The sequence below is a fragment of the Haemaphysalis longicornis genome, unplaced genomic scaffold (assembly GCF_048455015.1).
Source record: "Haemaphysalis longicornis isolate Haplotype H1 unplaced genomic scaffold, Haemaphysalis longicornis Haplotype H1 scaffold_39, whole genome shotgun sequence".
Classification (NCBI taxonomy): domain Eukaryota; kingdom Metazoa; phylum Arthropoda; class Arachnida; order Ixodida; family Ixodidae; genus Haemaphysalis; species Haemaphysalis longicornis.
In genome coordinates this window covers 315,369-339,308 of record NW_027526359.1, presented here as the reverse complement: position 1 = coordinate 339,308, position 23,940 = coordinate 315,369, and the positions used below count along the sequence as shown (strand labels likewise).

At 47.5% G+C, this 23,940-nt stretch overlaps 1 protein-coding gene across 4 annotated transcripts; it reads right to left on the bottom strand.

The window, feature by feature from the left end:
• Window positions 1-12,635: 12,635 nt before the first annotated feature.
• LOC144178047 (uncharacterized) lies at window positions 12,636-23,077 on the bottom strand. Of its 4 annotated transcripts, none has more exons than XR_013323927.1 (3): window positions 22,907-23,073; window positions 22,212-22,298; window positions 12,636-13,395 (listed from the first exon to the last, which is right to left on the bottom strand). XR_013323927.1 is itself a non-coding variant. In XM_077705580.1 (2 exons), the coding sequence occupies exon 1, from the start codon at window positions 16,586-16,588 to the stop codon at window positions 16,220-16,222; it is 369 nt and encodes a 122-aa protein (XP_077561706.1). In that variant the 5' UTR covers window positions 16,589-16,710; the 3' UTR covers window positions 12,636-13,395; window positions 16,174-16,219. The 4 variants fall into 4 exon arrangements, 1 of the variants encoding a protein (XP_077561706.1); XR_013323928.1 differs by lacking the exon at window positions 12,636-13,395 and adding an exon at window positions 18,510-18,666 and having other exon boundaries at window positions 22,907-23,077; XR_013323929.1 differs by lacking the exon at window positions 12,636-13,395 and adding an exon at window positions 18,510-18,651 and having other exon boundaries at window positions 22,907-23,077.
• Between the last annotated feature and the right edge of the window lie 863 nt (window positions 23,078-23,940).

Below are 23,940 nucleotides of genomic sequence, written 5' to 3'. Positions count from 1 at the left end.
TAAAACGTTAGGCGAGAAAGGGGTGGTGAACCGGCACTTCTTCATTCGTTTTGATTTAATACATTATCGATTTGCTCTTAAAAAATTATCTAGCTGTGGCGTTGGTGGGATCGCATTACAAATTTTGGAAAACTACTTGCATGATCGATATCAAATGTTGGAATCAGTGACATATTACCTGCCGAAATGAAATTGAAACAAGGTGTCCCACAAGGATCCCTACTTGGCCCGTTATTATTTCTTGTGTACATAAATGATATTGTAAAAATACCAGGTCCTTCTGATAATATTATGTATGCAGATGACACGAATATATTTTTAATCAAACAGTTTAACATTTCTGGAATCTATTGGGAACGAAAATCTAGTGCATCTTTCAAACTGGTTACAAAAAAACAAGGTGCGATGAAATGCCACAAGGACAACCTATATAATTTTGCGCCCAATCAATAAGCCCTTAAACGAAGATAACAATCTCAAATACAAAAGGTCATGTTATTGCACGGGTACCTAGGCAACCTTGGTTTTTCGTTCCAAGAACAGTTAAACTGGTGAGTACACGTAAATCATTTACTTACGGCTCTGCCACGAACATTTGGATGCCTTTATAAAACATCACACTTAGTACAGCTATGGCGAAAAAGAAACATGTCTTATTCCCTATTCTATTCAAAACTAACGCACGGAATATTGGTGTGGGGTGCAACCTCACGAAATAATTACAATAAGCTTGTTGTCCTGCAAAAAAAGATTTTACGGTGCTTCGAAAATTGTCAAGGGAAATTCCGAGACCTCCTAACTTCACCTTTGTTTGCAACACACTCAATACTTAGAGCTGACCACCTGTATCAATTTAGACTTTTGCAGATGGTACACAAAATCAAGTTATATGTAGATGGTGATGCAGAAAACCGTCATTACTGTGTACGGCGTCCAATAAGACGTACACCTAAAACTAGGACTAATTACGGCAATCGGCCACTTATCAAGTACCACATGTCTTGAACATCTTAGCGGATAATTAAAAATTTAGCACCAGTGCAACCGTATTTAAGACTGCAACCAAGGTGATGTTTATAGAAAGGAAAGCGAGATATGACAATTACTAGGCGTGTCTCACTCCAAGGAATTTAAACTGTATTGTGTGAAGGCGTTATTTCTTCATAGACATGAGGAACAATCAGAAAGGTAATATGTCGTGTGCTATTGTATCTGCTGGTAACAGGTACTGTAGAAAAAAGTTTTATGTATATCGTATAACTTGGGAATCTCACTATTTGAAATGTACGAGTTTTTGTATTTTTTTAATTTACTTTTTTTTCCTCTCTCTTTTGCTGGATCTTATTGCTAAGCCCACCTTTTTGATTGAACATGTCCTCAGCTGTGAACTTCTCTGTTGTGAACTCCAGAGGGTCAGGAGCCCTCGTCAGGCACTCAATGCCTTTAGCTCCTGCCCATTCAGCAGGAACTGTAACAATGTCTGCTGAAACATGACGTCTTCTTCTTCTTCTTGTCCTTCTTTGATAATATGTCACCCAATTATCTCAGTGGTACTTCAAATTGCACGAGTGTCATTGGTGAACAAATAATTTTTATTTCTTTTTTGTATTTATTTTTAGTGTCGACTTACAGTACTGAATTTCTTCTACATTCAGCCTACCTCAGGGGTTTTGAAAACCGAATCAAATCTTCCAAACACATTCTCATAACCTTTCAATACTTACGGTATTTGAAACGGAACTGAACCAAAACAAATTCCCGCACGTGCTAAAGGTACCTAATTCTTGTACGAATCTAAGGCGCAACAAATCAAACAGGTGACGAACCGGACAAATACAAGCGCTACTCTAACTGATTTTTTATTTAAAAAAACGGGCACATAGAAATGCAACAGTGATAAAAAATACCTAACATAAACCGGAGTATGTGAGCATTGTACGAAACCAGAGTATGTGCGCACTGTACAGGCGCGCACGCGTTCCTCTTCTGTTATGTCATGCGCGCACACAGGAAAGCCAGCTGTTTCGCTATCAAAGATACGGAGGTCATGTAACGCAGTCTTCGCCCTCACGATACATCTCACCCGCCACTACAATCTCCCCTATGCGCTGATCAGGATCGCGAAACGCAACCGTATATTCATTGCGCAGAGCCGAACACTTCAAGTTCTGGGAATTACTAGCTAGGATCCCATCTGTGCCTTTTTCCACTCAATTGCCACGCCCACAGAGGCGTTAAGGCACCGCCCTGTTTGTGCAAAGTCAGCCCTATGACAAGACAAAGGGAGCTTATACACGACTCCCAGAGTGAGTCAACTTACTGATTATGGTACTAAACCCCGCCTTTTTTTTTCATTTGGAACTTGGCACGCAGGAGTGCATAGCCTGACAGTTTTCCGTGAGCAGAAATCACAACTTGAGACGGCGACCCTTGCACCAATTTTTTAAGATTGTGTGAAATACCGTGCAGGTACGGAACAAACACCACCTTGTTAGGTTGATGGGTCGCCTAGCTATCTTGGTCGCCTTGCCCGATGCCCGCCCGTCTTTGCTTTGAGCGAATTGCGGCAGCCACCACTACAATCATGTTTGCGGGGTAACCAGCAGACCTTGCCAATAGACACCCCTGCAAATGAGAACTGGTGTGCATAAGGTACTCACATGCACACAGCCCCCTTATTTGGCTTCTCTCCGTACACACTAAACTTTTTTACACCCTTTCTGGCCGAAAAGGGTGTAAAAACCTTGTCCCATGGCTAACACCTTTAAAAGGTGTTTTCGCAAAAAAAGGGTGTATGGACGAAAAGAGGGTGTAAGAACAAAAAAAAGGTGTTGAGCTCAAAAAAGGGTGTTGAGGATGCTCAACACCCTTAAAGGGTGGTGAGGACGCTCAACACCCTAAATAAAGGGTGTTGAGCATCCTCACACCGTTTTTTAACGGTGATGGCATGCGCAGTACCATGGTGCTGCGCGCGTCATCACCAGGGCCTTGGAAGCTTGCGACCTATCACCATGGTGTCTTAATGCAATTCATGGCGACAGGTGTATGTCTGGAGGCTCTGTAAGTAAATGAAATGCAACAATTTATGACTAATGGCACAATTTTAAGTTATATATACAGTGATCCCTCGCGGCGTCAAACTCGGATATCTTGAAATATCGGTTAACTTGACATGACACAAAAAAAAACGTAGTAGTCTGAACCAAAAAAGAAGAAATAATTTCACAATTTCCTGCACGTGACGATCACAACGTTGGTGCACTAGAGGGACCACTGAAAACTGTTATCAGTGTGCTCACTACACATTAGCATTGAAGTGATACAACTAGACAGAACTGGAGCCCCACTACAATTGCAATCATGTTTTCTGGTGGTAGCTTCCAAAAACAATATCCCATGTCATGTGCACCCGTAGAGAACTTGTATTGGTATTTGTCGTCACAACTTTTTTAAAAGGCAGGCAACCACATTTATAAGTTCAATTGACCATAAATTGCACAATTCCTTTTGTGTCAAAAATCTTGAGACTCAAGCCGAACGAAACCACGTTTTCCGAACAAACTGTTACAATCGACAGTAAATGTCGCAACATAAAAAAAAGAAACAAGAATGTTTGCAAAATTCTGTGCATGAATCCTGAGACTAAAACTAATTCACAACCATAAACTATGATTGAGGTGTCTATTAATAAACATTTTGGCAACTTCCCTTAAAACTTTACAGCCAAGCACATACCAAATATCAAAATACAAGCAATTATGAACTTCCTTCCCTCCGAATGCAATGAGGTGGACAGAGCAGTCTGAACTATAAAGAACATTTATCTTTGACCCATCCTATAGCCGCTATTAATTGAAAAGTTTAGCTGTCAATTTCTTTGTTTGGCAACACTGAAATAGCCACGAACATGGCTGATCGCGCCACGGACATGGCGCGGCTCGTGCCACTGCGGCCGCACGCCGAAGAAAAATATAACACCGACGTGTGTCGCCTGCTCCGTTTCAACCGATTCTCAACAGTGGTGTCATCAAAGTTGTTATTAAAAGCACTCGCATTGGAGTCAAGGCATTACTTTGCGTTCGGCGGGCTAGAGCTTGGAGTGTCCAAACCATATCATGCGCTTAGCACGGACAAGTACCGCCGTCTTGCGGAGCTCAATCGAACCCCACACTAAACATTTTTATTCTCAAAAGGGTTCGTTCAGCTTGTCGCCGCAGGAGCACCCTCATAACACAATATTTTACACCCTTTAGGGTGCCTGGATTCTGTCGCTGCAGGAGCACCCTTTTCTGCCCAAAATATCATAGTGTGTTCACTTAGCACCCCAATCTGAGGAGCTTTTCCTGCAAAAGCACCCACCTAAAGGGGTACAAAAAGGGTGCATCATCCTCGGTTCACAAATGGCGCTGCAGCTGTGCAGCCACATATGGCACAGTATGACACACAATTACGGTATGAAACATTCGTGCTTTCCAAGCTCCGTTCTACGAGACATTCCATTGAAGCTCAATGTCAGCTGATAATTTACTTGAACTTTTTGACCCACCGATTTTTGAAACAACTATTTATAAAGTCTAATATTACAGCCAAATTGCAGGACAGAAGTTGTATCATTAGAGGTTGTTGATTATTCGAAACGGTGTTAAAAATTCAATTTTATGTTCATTTTGCTGAACTGCAGTGCACATCCTTCGAGCTTCACTGCACAGCATAAACGTGTTATGCAGTGAAAGCAAGTAGGCGTGCAACACATCAACTGCACAAAAGTTCTTTGAACCTTAAAACCCTTGGCTTCTCAGCACTGCATCAAACTTCCAATCACGGTAGCTACCCGCAATGTTTAGTGCCTTATTCTTGAGCTGAGCAGAAAAACTCAATATTAAGGCAGACCAAATGCAATATGTATACTTCCCTCCGTACTGTGGCTTTATTCTACCCATAAAAGTTGGGTCCTCACTGCCACTTATTTTATTTTACATTATTCTTTTTGCTTCATGAAAAATGACCCCACATAGCAATACCAAGAACTGTAAACATCACCGAACAATGCATATGAGTTCCCTGGTGAAGCCCATGGTTGAAATGTGATGACATTGTTGCTATAGCTAGTTGCTATTTTATCATGAGTCTAGCTTGTGCATGGTGCCTTGCATTATGTCGCTGCTGGTGGATGTGGTTTCCCATTAGTTTCGTCTAGTATTACGAGGTGCTTCATGGGAAGCATCAAACCCGTCTATAGCCCTTTTTAGAGTTGACTAGAAGTAAAATCAGCAAAATAGTATCGATAAAACGTTCAGCATCTTTTTTATTAGCAGCTTTAGTGTTGCTACTTGCCATATTTAGGTTTTTTTCTGCTTTTCTTAATGACATTTTTGTTTCGCTGAGAAGGTGCATAACCAATGAAAGCTTTTCTGTAAACCTTTGGTAAATATGCAATTGTTAGAAAATATTTTACTAAATAAGGCAGCTTAAACTGAGAATACTTGCATTTAGAAACATTAAAATCAATTTAAATTGATCATACATTTCTGGCTGTTTTTACACAAAGCTGCACATGGGATATTAAGTGCACCGAAGAGGAGGGCTCTGGATTAGCATTGGCAACTTTGGGATATTTATTGTGGACTTAAATCTCCACACATGGGCATTTTCACTTTCTGCCTCCACCAGGAAAATGGTCACCAATTTAGAGAGCTATTCTTACTAGTATTTGACGTACATTTTAAAATAATCTCAAGTATTATAGCCACAATATTATTCTCTACAACAAGCACCCAGCGGGTGCTGTTATAGAGAGATTGTGCACTACACCAGACCCTGTACTACACTGTCGAGAGCTTTGCCATCTACAATGACCTCTACAAAGCAAGCTAATACTGGTAAAATGTTTCATACCGCAAGTACTGCCTGTTCAAAGCTCACGTGTGAAGTACAGATACTGGTGCTTCAGCAAGAACCGAGGATGAGCACCCTTCCTGGTTCTGAAAAAAAAAAATAAACATGGAAAAATGCTTTAAGCAGGATTAAGAAACAGGGTTGAAAAAAAGTGAGCAAGCAATTCTTTCAAAATATGCAAAGCAATGCAAACAAATATTTATTTCAACTTCATGTCTACAAAAGACAATCTCATTAAGGCTGGTAATGGGGTCTTGGGTAAAAAAAGAGCAGGGAGCACTTATATAAATGCTACAGGGAACCTTCAAGCCAAAAATTGCTTGAGCACTTAAACTAATCACTGTTCAACAAATTCATGAAAATTGAATGGATGAAAAACCAGCGGTAAACACAAAGAACAACGGGACAAGCTTATCCCGTCGTTCTCTTCCGTACCCTGTGTTTTCCGCTGGTTTTTCATCCATTCAAACATGTACCAACTAGCACAGTCCGACGCCTTGGTATCATAAAAATACGAATTGTCACTCCTTGCAGACAGTTGGAAAAAAAGAAAGTATAAAGCAGGTGACAAAATTAAAATGACAGCAGATTGGTTAACTTTTAATTTTAAGTGATAATATAAAAAATAATGGCATGAATGAAAGTGAGCAGCAACCAAAGGACCATGATGCTAGGCCGACATTCCACTTTGAAGCAAAATATCCGCTTTCAACGCTACATAGGCGAAACACGCAATGAGGCAACCCTTTAGGCCCACAAAAACAATATAATCTTTAAAAAAGCTACAATTTAGTTGAGAAAAACTGACCACAACAAATTGGAATTGACAACTAGATACAGTTGTCACACCCAAGCAAGCCGGCGAAAGATGAACAGATATCTAGCTGTCCTACCCCCTATTTGTGCCCTAGCCTCTGATCCGCTGCAGCAAACAAAAAAATTGTTTATGTGTAGAACTATTGCTCTTGGTCAAACAGACAGTTCTAATGAAGGAGCCAAGTAGGTTCCGAAACGTTGGGAACGCTTCGGATAAAGTCCTTGGTTAGAGTATTATATTTGTTTCCATCAAACACACAAAAAAAATGCATGGTAAAGCGCTGACATTAACGTTGTCTACTGCGGTTCCTTCATGGTGACATCACTACAGGAACCAAAAATACAATACAGTGCATTAAAGGGGCCATTTGGACAACATAGAAGTTCGTTTCGTTCGAAATATTTCCTGTTTTATAGTGCCCCCACCACTTGACCGGCAGCAAATGATGCTGCATTCACTGAGAAATTAATTTAGGTTAAAAGTCTGATTCTCCCACCATATTGTGTGTTTTTGGGATGTCAGCAATGAAGCCATAAGTGCGTGTGATCAAACAGACTACTTCGTCACTCGGGTCTGCAGCCTTGCTAGCCATCAGTCCTCCCAGGTGGAGCTACCATACTCATCCACGAACCGTTGTTTGCCATTGCTTTGTTTTTGACCGCGTCTGCACCTGGCTTGTTTTAGTTACTGTAGAAAGTAATGGTTTTGTGAAACATGGGGTATCCTCGACAAACAGGGTCACGTAAGACAACATCGCCTATGCCAATCGGCCAGTGCCGTGCAGGCCAACTCCAAAGCGGCGGAGTGCTGTCCAGCTAAAACAAGCATAGTGCACGCCGTACCAACAGCAGTGCGCATCGATACTTGTATGTTTACGCGTATTTTCGTAACTTTCATTGTTTACTGCCCCATTTTTACTGCTGTAAAATGAATATGCATTACATTTAAGTGCAAATAGCTCGCTTGGCATGCTTATAAGGCCTGCCCTATTTGCGTTTGCTTTTGCCGGCCTCAGCCAATCGCACAGCTGGGGACATATGACATCATAGGTACTGCTGTGGGAAATGAGCTAGTGGGTCGCATGGCCATTCCCTTTTTCCTAATTATATAGCTTATTCGAGTGAAGTGCGCGTTAAAAATGGTGTCAGTATGATTCTAACGACGCAATCTGTCAAATGAACCAAACTTGTGCGTTGTCTACATGGCCCCTCTAAGCAAAGGCAAGGTAGCCAATTTTTTTATTTAGGCTGCCTTCATGCACACAGTAGTGCTCTATTGCTGCCAGAAACTCATTACGGGACTCCTGACATATTTACAGTTGCAATAAAAATCAGAAATAGAACGAAAAATCATTGGACACTCCACAATGTCCAAAAAACAAAGGAATAATGTGCGAGTGAGCTACCTAAAACACTGCGACAGAAGATCATATTCATCAAAGCAACTAATAAAAACCATGGCTAGTGCATAGCCACTACGCAGCTCATTTGTTAAGAGCTTATGTGCGTCCCCACAAGTTGGCTGTGTAAACCTACCGACACCTAACAGAGTCCAAGGTTCGACGAAAACTCGTCAGGGGAGGGTTATTCATTGATGAAATACAAACACGCAGGCACTCGCCTGGTAATACAAGCAGGCACTCGCCTGGTCAAAAACAAATAAACAAATAAAGACGCCTTGGGGCCCCTACAGGCCCCTTGTTCACAATGAAGAGGGGTTGACAGGTCGCGACTATCTATAGGTTCGGTGGTGCAGAGTGCGCATGTATATCTCGGGGAGATTACCCCACGACCGGTTAGTCGTGTCGACAGGCGCTTCTCTAATGCGATTATGCTTGCGGAATCCTAATCGATGACGTGGTCAGTAGCCAGGTGATGATCCGCCAAGGCATTTCAGCTTGCATTGCCTTTTTTGACATCGTTCCGGTGCTATTGAATTCTTTTAAAAATTTCCAGTTTCACTTATGTAGGATTAGGAACGAAAAAGAGACGCCGACCAGTCCAAACAAAACGTACTGACGTTTCGGCTTCCAGCACGAAGCCTTGTTCACAATAAATGCATCACCAGAAGTGGGTCGTTAAGTGGGCTTGAATAATCGCTGAAAAGAGCATGCGTAGATCGGGTTTAGATTTCAGTCATTACGATTGACTGTGTTAGATGTGGTCTGAATGATTAGTGATTCCAGATGTAGCCGTGATGCTGTCACTTTTTCTGTAGTGACGATTCTTGCATTGTCCCAATCAATCTTGTGGTCATTCACGACGGCGTGTTCGGCTTTTATTCTTTACGTCACGTGCGTGCTGCGGCAGACGATTCTTATAATTTCCTGATTCCCCGATATACACGCCGCTGCAGTCTGCACAAGGTATCTCGTATACCACACTGGGGAAGCGCTCCTTGGGAAAGCGGGCCTTGACTCTCACGAGCTCATGGCGCATCTTTTTGGCTGGACCGTGGGCCACCTGCATGTCATATTCCCATAGGATATGTGCCAAACATTCACTTGTTCCTGGAAGGTAGGGCACAGGAGCTTGCTTCATCGGGGCAGGAGGCACGTCCAGTTGTCCCCGTCGGGTCAGTTGGCGTTCCGTTGCGTTTATAAAGTGCCTCGGGTAACCGCAGCTAGCCAGGTCGTCCCGCACCTTTGCCGTGTCCACCGCCGCATCCTCGGGCTTCGAGCACAATCTTTTCGCACGCTGCAGTAGCGTGCTAACAACAGCCCTCTTGTGTGAAGCGGGGTGCACGGAGTTGAAGTTCAGGTAGCGGCCTGTGTGCGTTTCCTTGCGGTACATGCTGAAACGTGGCCTCTGGCCCTGCCGAGACACGAGGACGTCCAGGAAGGGAAGTTTGCCATCGGCCTCCTCTTCTGACGTGAACTGAATGGCACGGTCCATACTGTTGAGGTGGGCCAGCAAGCTGTTCGCCGCGTCTTTCTGAACGACGCAGAAACAATCATCGACATAACGCAAGAACACTTGGTTGAGGGGCAAAGGAGGCTAGCGTGCGTGCTTCCAGCGCTTCCATGGGCAGGTTCGCCGCCGTGACCGAAATAGCGGCACCCATTGGAGTCCCCTGCCTTTGCTTGTAAAAATGGCCCATAAAGACGAAGTACGTATTGTTCAGGCAAAAATCTAGAAGCCTGCGTAGTTCTGGCACATCCATCGGTGATCTCTCGGGCAACGTCTCATCAGCCTCGAGAGCAGCGGTGCATACGGTGACAGCCAGGTCACTCGGAATGCTCGTGAAAAGGGACTTCGTGTCGAAGGACACCATCAAGTCGTCTTTCTCGATCATGGTGTTGCGAGTCTTCTCGACAAAATCGAAAGAATTACGAACGTGAGTGGTCCCTTTATTGATGAGCGGAGCCAGAACTTGGAGCAGGAACTTCGACAGGTGGCCCACATTCCAGCCAAAAAGATGCGCCATGAGCTCGTGAGAGTCAAGGACCGCTTGCCCAAGGAGCGCTTCCGCGGTGTGGTATATGAGATACCTTGTGCAGACTGCAGCGGCGTGTATATCGGGGAATCAGGAAATTATAACAATCGTCCGCAGCAGCACGCACGTGACGTAAAGAATAAAAGCGTCCGCAACAATGCTGTAGCCGAACACGCCATCGTGAATGACCACAAGATTGATTGGGACAATGCAAGAATCGTCGCTACAGAAAAAGTGACAGCATCACAGCTACATCTGGAATCACTAATCATTCAGACCACATCTAACACAGTCAATCGTAACGACGGAAATCTAAACCCGATCTACGCACGCTCTTTGCAGCGATTATTCAAGCCCACTTAAACGACCCACTTCTGGTGATGCATTTATTGTGAATAAGGCTTCCGTGCTGGAAGCCGAAACGTCAGTACGTTTTGTTTGGACTGGTCGGCATCTCTTTTTCGTTTCTAATGTACCCTCCCGGCCAGACGGGATTCCGTCATGCTCTCGATTTCACCTATGTAGGATGCGTCACAATCCTTGCATGGAATTTTGTAGGCAACTACGGGGAATCTTGATTTTTCTAAAGGGTCCTTCACGCGTACCAGCTTCCGATTAAGCTGGTACGCGTTTAACACCATATTTTAATTTTAACACCATATGTGCCAAACACCCTTGCAAGAGCTTCACTGATGCCTTGCGTGTAGGGGACGGCAGCGCGGTTTTGCCTGTATTCTTCAGGAATCCTTTCGGGGGAGGCAACTGAAGCCCGCAATTGTTGCGTCCTCACACGCTTTGAAGGGTAGCCGTTGCTGCGAAGGTCCTTCCTTACCACGGCTAGCTCTTGCTTGCACAGACCAGGCTCACAGCAGATTCGTGATGCGCGTGAGAAGAGTGCAGCGGCGACGAAGCGTTTTTGGCCTGTAGGATGCGCAGAGTCGAACCCCAGGAATCTACCCGTGTGGGTCGGCTTTCGATACACACTGGTTGTAAATCCTTTGGCCGACCGTCTCACAAGTACGTCGAGGAAGGCGATCTGTCCATTATTTTCTTGTTCCATGGTGAACTGGATGCTTGGAACACAAGAGTTTAGATGCTCAAATAAAGGCATTACGTTTCGGCGGTGGATCACACAAAAATAGTCGTCTACGTAGCAGACAAAGATCTTGGGGCCGTCTTGTACGAGCATAGCGCAGAATTTTCTAGAGCCTCTAGGGCAATATTCGCACAGACTACTGAAACGGAAGCTCCCATCGCTGTTCGAAACCGCTGGTCCGTTGAAAACAAAATATGTGTTCTGCAGGCCAAATTCCAGGAGACGATATAAGTCTTGCATCTCAATTGGCGAACGTGAAGGCAGAGATGCATCGTTCTCGAGTAGATCCTTGCAACTCCGGACCGCGTAATTTTGCCTGGAATTTGGCCTGCAGAACACGTTTTGTTTTCAACGTACAATGTTAAAAGCAGCGGTTTGGAACAGCGATGGGAGCTTCCGTTTCAGCAGTCTGTGCAAATATTGCCTCAGAGGCTCTAAAAAATTCTGCGCTATGCTCGTACAAGACGGGCCCAAGATTTTTGTCAGCTACGTAGACTGCTTTTATGTGATCCACCGCCGAGACGTAATGCCTTTAATTGAGCATCTAAACTCTTGTGTTCCAAGTATCCAGTTCACCATGGAACAGGAAAATAATGAACAGATCGCCTTCCTCGACGTACTTCTGAAACGGTCGGCCAAAGGATTTATAACCAGTGTTTATCGAAAGCCGACCCACACGGGTAGATACCTGGGGTTCGACTCTGCGCATCCTATAGGCCAAAAACGCTCCGTCTCCGCTGCACTCTTCTCACGCGCATCACGAATCTGCTCTGAGCCTGGTCTGTGCAAGCAAAAGCTAGCCGTGGTACGGAAGGACCTTCGCAGCAACGGCTACCCTTCAAAGCTTGTGAGGACGCAACAATTGCGGGATTCAGTTGCCTCCTCCGAAAGGGTTCCTGAAGACGGGCAAAAACGCGCTGCCGTCCCCTACACGCAAGGCATCAGTGAAGCTCTTGCAAGGGTGTTTGGCACATATGGCATTAAAATTGCACACGTGCCAACGAACAGGCTTAAGCAAAAGCTGGTACGCGTGAAGGACCCTTTAGAAAAATCAAGATTCCCCGGAGTTGCCTACAAAATTCCATGCAAGGATTGCGACGCACCCTACATAGGTGAAACTGGAAATATTTAAAATAACAATTCAATAGCACCAGAACGATGTCAAAAAAGGCAATGCAAGCTGAAATGCCTTGGCGGATCATCACCTGGCTACTGACCACGTCATCGATTGGGATTCCGCAAGCATAATCGCATCAGAGAAGTGCCTGTCGACACGACTACTTTTAGAATCAGTGCATATTCAACCAACTCCCCGAGATATACATGCACACTCTGCACCACCAAACCTATAAATAATCGCGACCTTTCACCCCCCTTTCATTGTAATCAAAGGCCAGTAGGGGCCCAAAATGTCTTTGTTTATTTGTTTTTGACCAGGCGAGGGCCTGCTTGTATTTCATCAACACCGAACTAACCCGCCTGAATCACCACTTTATAGACATTGAGCAATTATTTGAATTGGTTTATTGTAGCAAGCTGTCTTGTTTATTTCCTTATTTTTTTGGCATTTCCTGTCTCATTTGAAATTGGGAGACCAGATAGCTTTTACTACGGGCCACGCACTGGCGACAACATATATTTGATTTCACTTTAAACAATTTTCGGTTATGTTTTATTGCTCACCAGCCAATGACCTGAAATATAAGAGGCTCCTAAAACATGTGCTGGCATTTCTTTCCTGCACTGCAGTACAACTAATCATGACTTTTATCATATTTTGTTCACAAATTGTAATATTTAGAAAGTATTCAGCTGAATGAAAATGTTATTTCAGTAGCATGCGCAATCAACAGGGCCTCAATGACTCTCACCACGTGGTTCACTTGTTTCTGTCACAAATAACCTGATTGCAGCCACATTCCACCCAAGACGAAGGTAACATATCCTCTGGGATGATGAATATTTAAAATGCCTTACGAGTAAGTGCTAAGCACATGAAATTGTGGCATTAAAACCGAAGATCCCTCTGCGGCATCCTTCACTTGGGGCAGCGCTTGATCACAAACTTCGAGAAGTTGAAAAATGCTCCATGCGCCGCTCCAGCCAGCAGAAACAATGCAGGACGCAAGTTGGTAGGTGGACCGTTGGCATCCTGCGATTGTGAAGATTTTTTTAGTAGATGCACTTTTTTTTGTACCACTGTTCATTTTTCCGTTAACAAGCAGCTGAACTCCTGCAGGTTCTACGAATCATACAAGCATAATAAAACGCAGCAATGCAGAACAATTGGCAGGGTTACCTCAATTTTTCTTTTCTAGGAATGAAAAAAATGTAGGTAATCTATACACAACTACAATCAAACCTTTCAATTTTTACCTACTTCACTCCTAACAAGCACACATACACGTTAGACATGTGAGAAAGCTGCTAAATTTATGCCCACAAACTTAATCAGGCATCAGAAATCGGCAGGGAACGACGTGTCACCTTTAAATGGCACTTTTTTCGTTCAAAACACTAAAATGGGCGAGAAAGACCCATAACTATGATTTGGTACCCTTATCTGGTATGGTTTTCAGGCAATGCTTACATCTCACTTCAGTACCTTCAGGTGGTGGAGATCTTTGAAAACTCATTTCGGGCAAGTGGGTTGTGTTCAAGCTCTCGTATCTTGCCAGCATATGCTGGATTCCAGCATTCCCAAATCAACGTGACGACTCGAATGTGGTGGATGCAAGAGAAAGAATAAGCACACGACAAGGGCGTAGCCGGGGGGGGGGGGCGGGGGGGAAGGGAGGGGGGGTCCCGGTGCCCCCCCCCCTTCATAATGTTTTATGTCAAGGCTGGAGTTATCTTTGTGGGTGTTCTTTTCCCCGGGGCTTCTCCTCCAAGCCGCTGCAGCGCTGAGGATCTCACCCCGGGTATCTCCAACCGACAAACTCAGCCTCCGATCAAAACTATACATTTATTTACAGCCCAGTGGGCGGCCAAAAAACAGCGCTCAGGCGGAGCTCGAAGACGACGGGCCGAGCTCTCCTGTGCCCGGACCGCGTCTCTCTCGTCTCCTTGTCTTCATATTCCCTCCACCCTGACGCTGGGAGCCAGGGAAGAGGGAAAAGCGAGTCCTTCGTGGGAACCCCATGTGGTGGCCATTAGCGCATCCGGTGCGAGCAGGCGCGACCCTCCTCGGAATGCGGGGAGTTTCAAGGCGCCGCGTGACACGACACGTGCGTTCAATTTCTGTGCTGCTCGTCCCAGGGCCCGCGCCAGTTCATGCGTCGAAGCGCCCGACACCTCCACCGCCACTGTGAAACATAACTTCAGGAATGTTTCACACACCACACACACTTTGCGAGCGTGCTCCATTGTTCCTTCAATTGGCGACACAACAATGAGCACGGCCAGTGCCCCTTGACCCTGGCTGCAGGTCACCATGACAAATTAGGCACAATCCTCACATAGCTCATTCAGAGCGAGCGGCCTTTAGAATGCGGTACGCACCGGCCGTCGTCGTCCGAAAACGCCCTGGCCATGCGCCGCACACCCTCCCACAACAGTATCAGGGGCCCCTCTCCTCCCCGCTTTCTTGCTCGGGAAGGGACCACTGCTGGCTCGTCACCATGCGTTGAAGCCACTCTGCACTGAGGTGAAGCTGACTGACGCTTTCGCCTCTTTCTAGGCGAACCCTCGGGTTCGGCCGCTTCTGCGCTCGGAGCGCCGTGCTCCACTACGCACCGTTGGTCAGCGTAAGCAGGAGAGGACTGCTTAGCGGCTACGTCAACGCTGACATGAAATGCTGTAGGGGCTATCTCTTCAGCCACTCCTACAGACCTACCTGTAACTGCCCTGGGCTGCATTACATGAGCGGCCGTACCCTGATTTACACTTTCCTCGCTGAATTCGCTGGAGCTCCCTATGGCAATCACATTGTCGGTACTCGACATTTGGGTATCTCGAGAAACACAAGATACAGTGTGCGTGACACCAACTGCATCCGATTCCTCGCGCGATTCCCGGGCTGCTGCATCCTGCAATGCAACTGGCCGCTCGCCCACGCTCCCGGAACGTTCTCCCTCTCTGAACGCGGTGACAACGGGCTCATGCTCAACTGAAACCAGCCCCTTCACAACGGCTGATTTAAGAACTTCATAGTTCTTCCCCTCCTTCCGGTGCGAACCCTCGTGTTCGGCCGCTACTGCACCCCTGTGCGCGCACAAAGCGCCGTTCTCTACCACACAACGTTGTGTGAAGCAAGGAGTAGCGAGGGGCTCATCGGCAACATGAACAATAACATGCGACGCTGCGGAGCCTTTCTCTCTTGCCATCAGCTTCATCACGGGCATGCGCACACTCTCATTCAACTTTGACTGCCTGTCATTTACCAACGCAGCCTCGCGCGTAACACCTTCCTTCACCTCCATCTTTATTTCGGTGAAATTCTCTAAGCAGGATGCTTCACTATCCTGCTCCCCGGTTGCAGAAAATCTCAACGCCCATGAAGAAACGTGCGCCACTATCCTATCTTCGCCTTTCCCACGTGACTCTGATCGTGGCGGATCCCGCGAAACAGGAGGACTACGCACGCCCAGTGAATGGGTTCCACCCAGCGCATCTTTCGGCGTACCGGAGCACCCCAGTTCACTCTCTCCCCGAGTGCTGAACATTACTGTTTGAGCAATCGGTGAGGTAGGAACGTTGTTAGCTCTCTTGAAACGTCCACTCTTCGAACGTTCCGCTGCTAACTCTGCCTCAGCGATTCTCAATTTCGCCAGCAATAGCACCTTCTGCTCAGCGAACGACATTGCAATGCTTGCTGTCCCTGCAACGTTCATGCACGCTTCCTAATCCTCATCATTATCTCGCAGCTACACCTAGATAGCCGCTAGATGTCATGGTGAACCGCAGACCCAGCATCAAACGAGGCACTGACCTGTATAGCTCGGCGCCTGTAGAGATGCCGCACCGGTGCAGATGGGTTATCCATTTATGCACCGCTCCTTCCGCCGAGGTGTCCACCAAACAATCGCCCGCCGACTTCTCGCCTGCCGCTTCTCCTTCAGTGGGCTGCTGATGCCTCCACTGACCGCTCGCCAAGCTGCTTCTCCGCTGCTCAGCAGGCCGCAGAGATTGCCTCGGTCTCTGTTGAGACGTCCGTTGAGCGCCGCTCGACCCGCTTCTCCACCTGGGTGGCGAGCTCGCTGCTCCTGCAGATCTCGTTCAGCAGGCTGCCGCTCTCCGTTGAGAAGTCCGCTGAGCGCCGGTCGAGCCGCTTCTCCACCAGGCTGACGAGCTCGCTGCTCCCGCCGATCCCGTTCAGCAGGCCGTGACTTCTCCGCCTGCTCCATCTCGCCCGCCGGCTGGCTGAGTCGTCGCTGTTGAAGATCCTGTCGACTGCGCCAGTTATCTTCTTGGATGTTCTTTTCCCCGGGGCTTCTCCTCCAAGCCGCTGCAGCGCTGAGGATCTCACCCCGGGTATCTCCAACCGACAAACTCAGCCTCCGATCAAAACTGTACATTTATTTACAGCCAAGTGGGCGGCTAAAAAACAGTGCTCAGGCGGAGCTCGAAGACGACGGGCCGAGCTCTCCTGTGCCCGGACCGCGTCTCTCTCGTCTCCTTGTCTTCATATTCCCTCCACCCTGACGCTGGGGGCCAGGGAAGAGGGAAAAGCGAGTCCTTCGTGGGGGTCCAACCCCATGTGGTGGCCACTAGCGCATCCGGTGCGAGCAGGCGCGACCTTCCTCGGGATGCGCGGAGTTTCAAGGCGCCGAGCGACACGTGCGTTCAATTTCTGTGCCGCTCGTCCCGGGGCCCGCGCCGGTTCGTGCGTCGAAGGAGTGTGGGCAGGCCCGTGAAAAAGCTGATAGCCAGAGAAACAGCCTCAGCTGCGTCGCATGTTCTAATTCATGTGACCGATGAGCCCCTCTCTACTCCTTGCGTCACACAACGGTGTGTGGTAGAGAACGGCGCTTCGTGCGCGAACGGTGGTTCAGTAGCGGCCGAACGCGAGGGTTCGCACTTTAAGGAGCGGAAGAACTATGAGGTTCTTAAATCAGCCGTTCTGAAGGGGCGGAGACTGGCTTCAGCTGAGCGTGAGCCTGTCATCGCACCGTGCGGAGACAGAGAACATCCTGGGAGCGTGGCCGAGCGGCCAGTAGCTTTGCAGGATGCGGCAGCACGGGAATCGCGTGAAGAATCGGATGCAGTTGGTGTCGCGCACACTGCATCGTGTGTTTCTGGAGGTCCCCGAATGTCGAGTCCCGAAAATATGATTCTCATGGGAAGCTCCAGCGAATTGAGAGAGGGAAGTGCAAATCAGGGTACGGCCGCTCATGTAACGCAGCCCCAGGCAGTTGCAGGTAGAACTGCAGTGACTGAAGAGATAGCCTCTCCGGCATTGCATGACCGCGTTAACGTGCCCACGAAGCAGCCCTCTGCTGCTTACCCTGACCAAAGGTGTGTCATAGAGAATGACACCTCGTGCGCGTACGGTGGGTCAGAAGCGGCCGAACCCGAGGGTTCGCCTGGAAAGAGGCGCAAGCGTCAGTCAGCTTCACCTCAGTGCAGAGTGGCTCCAACGCATGCTGACGACCCAGCAGTGGTCCCTTCCCGAGCGAGGAAGAGAGGGGCCCCTGATACTGTTGTGTGAGGGTGTGCGGCGCATGGCAAGGGCGTTTTCGGACGACGACGGCCGGTGCGTATCGCATTCTAAAGGCCGCTCGCTCTGAATGAGCTATGTGAGGATTGTGCCTAATTTGTCATGGTGACCTGCAGCCAGGGTCAAGAGGCACTGGCCGTGCTGATTGTTGTGTCGTCAACTGAAGGAACGATGGTGCACGGGCCAAATGTGTGTGTGGTGTGTGTTTCATGTGTGAAACATTCCTGAAGGTATGTTTCACAGTGGCGGTGGAGGTGTCGCGCGCTTCGACGCACGAACTGGCGCGGGCCCCGGGACGAGCGGCACAGAAATTGAACGCACGTGTCACTTGGCGCCTTGAAACTCCGCGCATCCCGAGGAAGGTCACGCCTGCTCGCACCGGATGCGCTAATGGCCACCACATGGGGTTGGACCCCCACGAAGGACTCGCTTTTCCCTCTTCCCTAGCCCCCAGCGTCAGGGTGGAGGGAAGATGAAGACAAGGAGACGACATCGGGAAACGTGGTCCGGGCGCAGGAGAGCTCGGCCCGTCGTCTTCGAGCTCCGCCTGAGCACTGTTTTTTAGTCGCCCGCCGGGCTGTAAATAAATGTACAGTTTTGTATCAGAGGCTGAGTTTGTCGGTTGAGGATACCCGGGGTCAGATCCTCAGCGCTACTGCGGCTTGGAGGAGAAGCCCCGGGGAAAAGAACATCCAAGAAGATAACTGCTGGGCTGCGGTTTAAGCAGCCTGAAAAACCGCCTGAAGTCACCTGCAGGCGCGGAACCTGCAGTTTTAAGGACATTCTTGCTCATATAAAGCTGAAAACAAGGGCTATGTCAATGTCTGATCCCTGCGCCCGCTCCAGATGCTGTACCTGTCAACATATACAGCCCGGCTGCATTTCGCGCCGGATACACCGACAAGCGCTGGGAACCTGCCACGAGCCAATCGAAACAGCCCCACTGTTTCAATGGCGGAACAGCACGGCCGGGGAATGGCAGAACAGCAGGAAAAGCCTCATATAGGCTTACATGTTGTCGGGAGCGTGTCATTCCTTGTCTTTACACTGGTACAAAGTATAATCACATGACAGAGCACGTCGCTGTATTTTGTTCAGTCAACTATCAATCCTTGATATGTTTACTTTTCTACCGACATCGCATTTCATTGACTATTGCAGATCCATAATTTCTGCTGCATAAAAAGCATTGCTCTGCCCATCTTGTATTTCCTCCACATCAACAAAACTACACAATTCTCCCTAATGCGGAGCTTTGTTTTTTTTGGCACTATTCCAGTTTCCTTGACCTCCCTCTTGGTTAGAATCAGCATTCTGTATTTGCTTAACAGGAGTTTTACTGAAGCCATGTCTGTTTCGATTTAACAGATAGAAATATAATGAAATTTAAGAAACGTGCAACAAGCTCAACATTCAACAGCAGTGCAATAAGGTGTTCCGCTTAGCGAAAGTTTACTACTCGCGCTACTAGTACAAAAAATAACAAAAGGCGATTACTTAAGGACGAAGACGCACATTTGCTAGTTTCACCACCATAATATACGAATGCGCCGCATGTACAGTCCACTGCGATTCGGAGGTTGTCGCGGGAAAGCTACTCTTTCAAACGAAGCAGGAAGAAGGAAGAACAGCTTTATCAAATATTCCATGCAAGTTTCGTTATCATTGGTGTAGATAAAGGGCAACCAAGTCCAAGTCTGTGCTTGATAACAACGAATGTACAGGGCCGTCCACGCTAGGTGCGAACACGGCGCAGCGTGGCCTCGCTCAGCGGAGCGCCAGCGCACAATCCACGGCCGCGCATTGAAGGTAAGCGGCGCAGGCGCACAGGGGCTTGGAGGCGGGGCTTCGTGTAGTCTGCTAGAGCGGGAGAGCGCCGTGCCTGCTTTGCTGTGAAGCACGCCTAACTGTAGGCTTGCCTGTAGCGTCTAAGCGCGCTGCGACGGCGTTGCGGGAAAACGCACTTTCCTTACTACGGCGCGTTGTGTAGTTTCTGCGTACGAGAACCCACAGCTTCCGCTTTTCAGTTCCGCGGTGCAGGTTAAATGCAAGTATTGTTGCAAACATTTCAGGACTGGCGGCTTGGTTTGGTTCAATGAGAGACGCTGTATAGAACGGCATCGTATAATTTCGGCCACTAGGATTTATTTAATGCTCACTGGCATTACGCAGAACATAATTGTCTGTGCATTTCGCCTCCATGGAATTTCGGTCACAGCGGCTGGGTTTCGATCTGCCGAATTTCTTCCAGATGTGTATTGGCTTTTTTCAAACATATGAATATCGCGCATCGTTGAGATGGTTCAAGGAGTCGCGAGGAAGTACGGGTCTTACCATAAAGGAGGATGCGCACAGGTGGCAACAAAGGGAGGGGCCGCTTTCTCCAAATAACTAGCCATGTAGGGAGCGCAACCAATGACGTATGCATTATAATTTAGCACATTAGAGTGGGACCGGTCCAGGATTCGACCGTAGAGTAGACGATTGTGCTGGGGGCGTGACTTCCTGGCTAGGCGACTGCTTGAACCATCTCGACGATGCGCGATATTCATATGTTTGAAAAAAGCCAATACACATCTGGAAGAAATTCGGCAGATCGAAACCCAGCCGCTGTGACCGAAATTCCACGGAGGCGAAATGCACAGACAATTATGTTCTGCGTAATGCCAGTGAGCATTAAATAAATCCTAGTGGCCGAAATTATACGATGCCGTTCTATACAGCGTCTCTCATTGAACCAAACCAAGCCAGTCCTGAAATGTTTGCAACAATACTTGCATTTAACCTGCACCGCGGAACTGAAATGCGGAAGCTGTGGGTTCTCGTAGGCAGAAACTACACAACGCGCCGCAGTAAGGAAAGTGCGCTTTCCCGCAATGCTGTCGCAGCGCGCTTAGACGCTACAGGCAAGCCTACAGTTAGGCGTGCTTCACAACAAAGCAGGCACGGCGCTCTCCCGCGGTAGCAGACGACACGAAGCCCCACCTCCAAGCCCCTGTGCGCCTGCGCCGCTTAGCTTCGACGCGCGGCCGCAAATTGTGCGCTGGCGCTCCGCGGAGCAAGGTCACGCTGCACCGTGTTCGCACCTAGCGTGGACGGCCCTGTACAGCTTGAAACCCAAAGGGTGGCAAGTCAGTCGTGCAGGCCATTGTTGTATCATGGAACAGCCAACAAGGGAGCGAAGAGTGTGAAATCTCGATTTTCATGGTTCCGAAACGAAACCGTGGGCTGGTGGCACGCTTGGCCGCTCGATAACCTTCAAATCGTGCTCGACTGTACTTCATAGCTGACAAGAAAACTTAATAGTCCCTTTTCTAAAACACGAGAATCTTGATAGTAAACATTCAGTGTTGGCCTCCACTTCCGCCTGACGAACTTCGGGGTCCGCGCGCCACTCACGAGCGCGCTCATGATCACACTCACAAGCGCGGGTCCGCCTAACCACCTGCTCTGCGGACGAATGAATCGCCCGTAGTCTGCCCATAGACCAGCGAACAGCAATTTAGCTGATCATCACTATCATCACCATCTAAGCTCCTTAAAGGAGCCATGAAGAGAAAATACAACTTCGTTTAATTTGAAAGAACTAGGATTCAGTATGTCACTCAGCTCCATTAGAGCCGCAAAATATGTTTTTTAACGAAAAAAAAGCAAGAAGTATTTAAAAACTTTCAAATTTTGCGCCACAGTGACGTGTTATGAGCAAGAATGACGTCATACGGGCCCACAATAAAACATAATTTTCAGTGCCTTAACTGCACGTTAATGTTCAAGTGATGCGGTCAAATGAAACTAGAGGCCGGATTACAGACGTCCAGTCATGTGCCGTCGCGACAGGTCAGTTAGATGGCCGCCAATCGCACAAACAAGGTTCCGTGACGTCATAAATAAGTTGCGGGAAATTGGCTAGGGGGTCGCGACTGCTTCAAACGTTTTCCTTAATATCTCCGTTATTTTTTCGAAGATTGCGATGATATTGGGATCATTGTTATCGGGACTAAGCAGTCTTTCTAATAAACCCAACTTGTATTTTGTCTTCATGGCTCTCTTTTAAGGTGGGCTTTACAGGTAGTGTTGAGCATACACAAATCGCATGTTAAAGTCAGTTATTTCAAGCTTCGTTTGCAAAACAACGCGCAAGATGCCTTGCCTACATATTTCCCCGTCCCATTTTTTGGTCGACCACACCCCCCCCCCCTCCCCCCAAAAAAATTCCTGGCTTGTACGAGGGAACTTGTACATTCAAGTGATCGAACATTATTGAAGTATGGTAGCCCACTGTGCTACCAAAACTGTGTTTGAAAACTTACGTTCTGGCGGCCAAACACTGTTGACAATGCTTGTGGCTCTTGTCCGGTTGAATGGAGGGACGTGATGTGCTCAGACCGTCCAGAGGTCTAAAACAGGATGACACATGATTACCACACAGGCAAGAATGGAAATTATTGAGTGCACGAATGTTACAACTCGGGCAACACAATATTCAGCCAAAATCAATGCCCGCCTACCGCGGCACCGTACACATGGTGAGGTGGCTCGCCGCAAACGCAACGAAGCTTGCGAGGCGCGCACATTCGCTCGCAAACGATTCTCCCTCGCAATTCCCAACACGGCACAAACGACTGCGGTGATCAACGAAGCCGAAAACGCTGCGCAGCACAGTTTAGAGGAGTAGCCGCCCGTGTTCTGATAAACTACGCGTAAGACGTGGTTCGCAGTGGTGAACTCTGAAGCTGTTCAATATAGTGCTGCGGAATGGGAAACGTTACTGAGTTACTGAGCGCCAAGGCGTTACTGAGCGCCAGTGCGTTTAGCGCTCAATGCAAGCACCACAATCTTTCGCACATCGCATTTCTAGAGACCGAGCCCTCTAGGTTCAACCTCGCCAGTTCAGTTAAACAATTCACACACGCGGGCTCCTGTTAACGAATCCTTAAAGCGGCGCTGACAGCTACAAACGGCATCCAGTGAAAAGAAAGGCGGCAAATGTGTCGAGACAGCTTACCTGCAGGAAACGAAGCAGAAGAGCGAGCGACGTTCAGGGGCAAGCGCCGAACGAATTTAGCCGTCTTCAGGTGGCAAAGTTGTTCTCAAATACTTCATCGCGAAGTCGAACGCGACAGACATAACCGAAGACGACGAGGTGTCCAATTAATCATAATAACTGCGCTTGTGTAACTGCCCACCACAGTAAACAATCCATGAAAGACGGGTCATGGCATGGAGGGTCACGGGGTATCTGTTCCGGAATCCGGCCACGCCGCCGCCTGCCGTACTCAGGGTTTCGGCCGTTGACAGGGAGTTGCGTAAAGAAATTAAAACGACAACAATAAATAATTGCCTCTTTTACTGACTACAAGAGTAAATTATTATTTTTTGTGTGCAATATAATAAAGAAGCTTAGATTTTTAAAGTTTACAAACACAAAACGCGGACTGAGTTTTTTGGCGCTCCATTTGAACGTTAAAAAAGCAGCAGATAGTAAGATAACACTGCGCAATGAAATTTGGCAGTGTTCTAGTGTAAGTAATCGTATTATTATTTGGCGTCTGTTTATTTAGCGCCCGACTTCATGCCCCCTCCATTCCCAACTTTTGTTTTCTTTTGATATCTGCCTTGTTCTCCAACGTTGTTTCTGCAGGAGAAACTAGGTGGTCTGTTTATTGCATTTGTACTCAATATTTACGGTCGCTAACAATAAGAATGGAATAAAATTGTGATTGCTAGCACTTTATAAGACCACTGAGTGACGAGAATGACTGTCAGAGGGGGCTATGATTGTGCTGGTGGGGCAGGAGAGGAACAGGGAACGACGGAATGATGATACAGATGTCACAGTTCAAGGTTGTGCTGTGCTCGGTGCAAGGTTGTAGAAAACAAAAAGTGGGAGGGGGAGTGTTATTCTGTCGATGTCGTAATAAGCAAGGGCTGATATTTTTTCCTGTTTCAACGTCGGTGCTGCCGCTGCTTTTTATTGAATTTGGCAGCTTTTTTTTTTTTTTTTTTGCTTTTGAACATTTTTGACGAGGTTGGGTGGAT

Excerpts from the sequence above, each read along its gene's own strand:
- LOC144178047 (XM_077705580.1), bottom strand. The coding sequence starts at position 16,588 with ATGGAGCAGGCGGAGAAGTCACGGCCTGCTGAACGGGATCGGCGGGAG.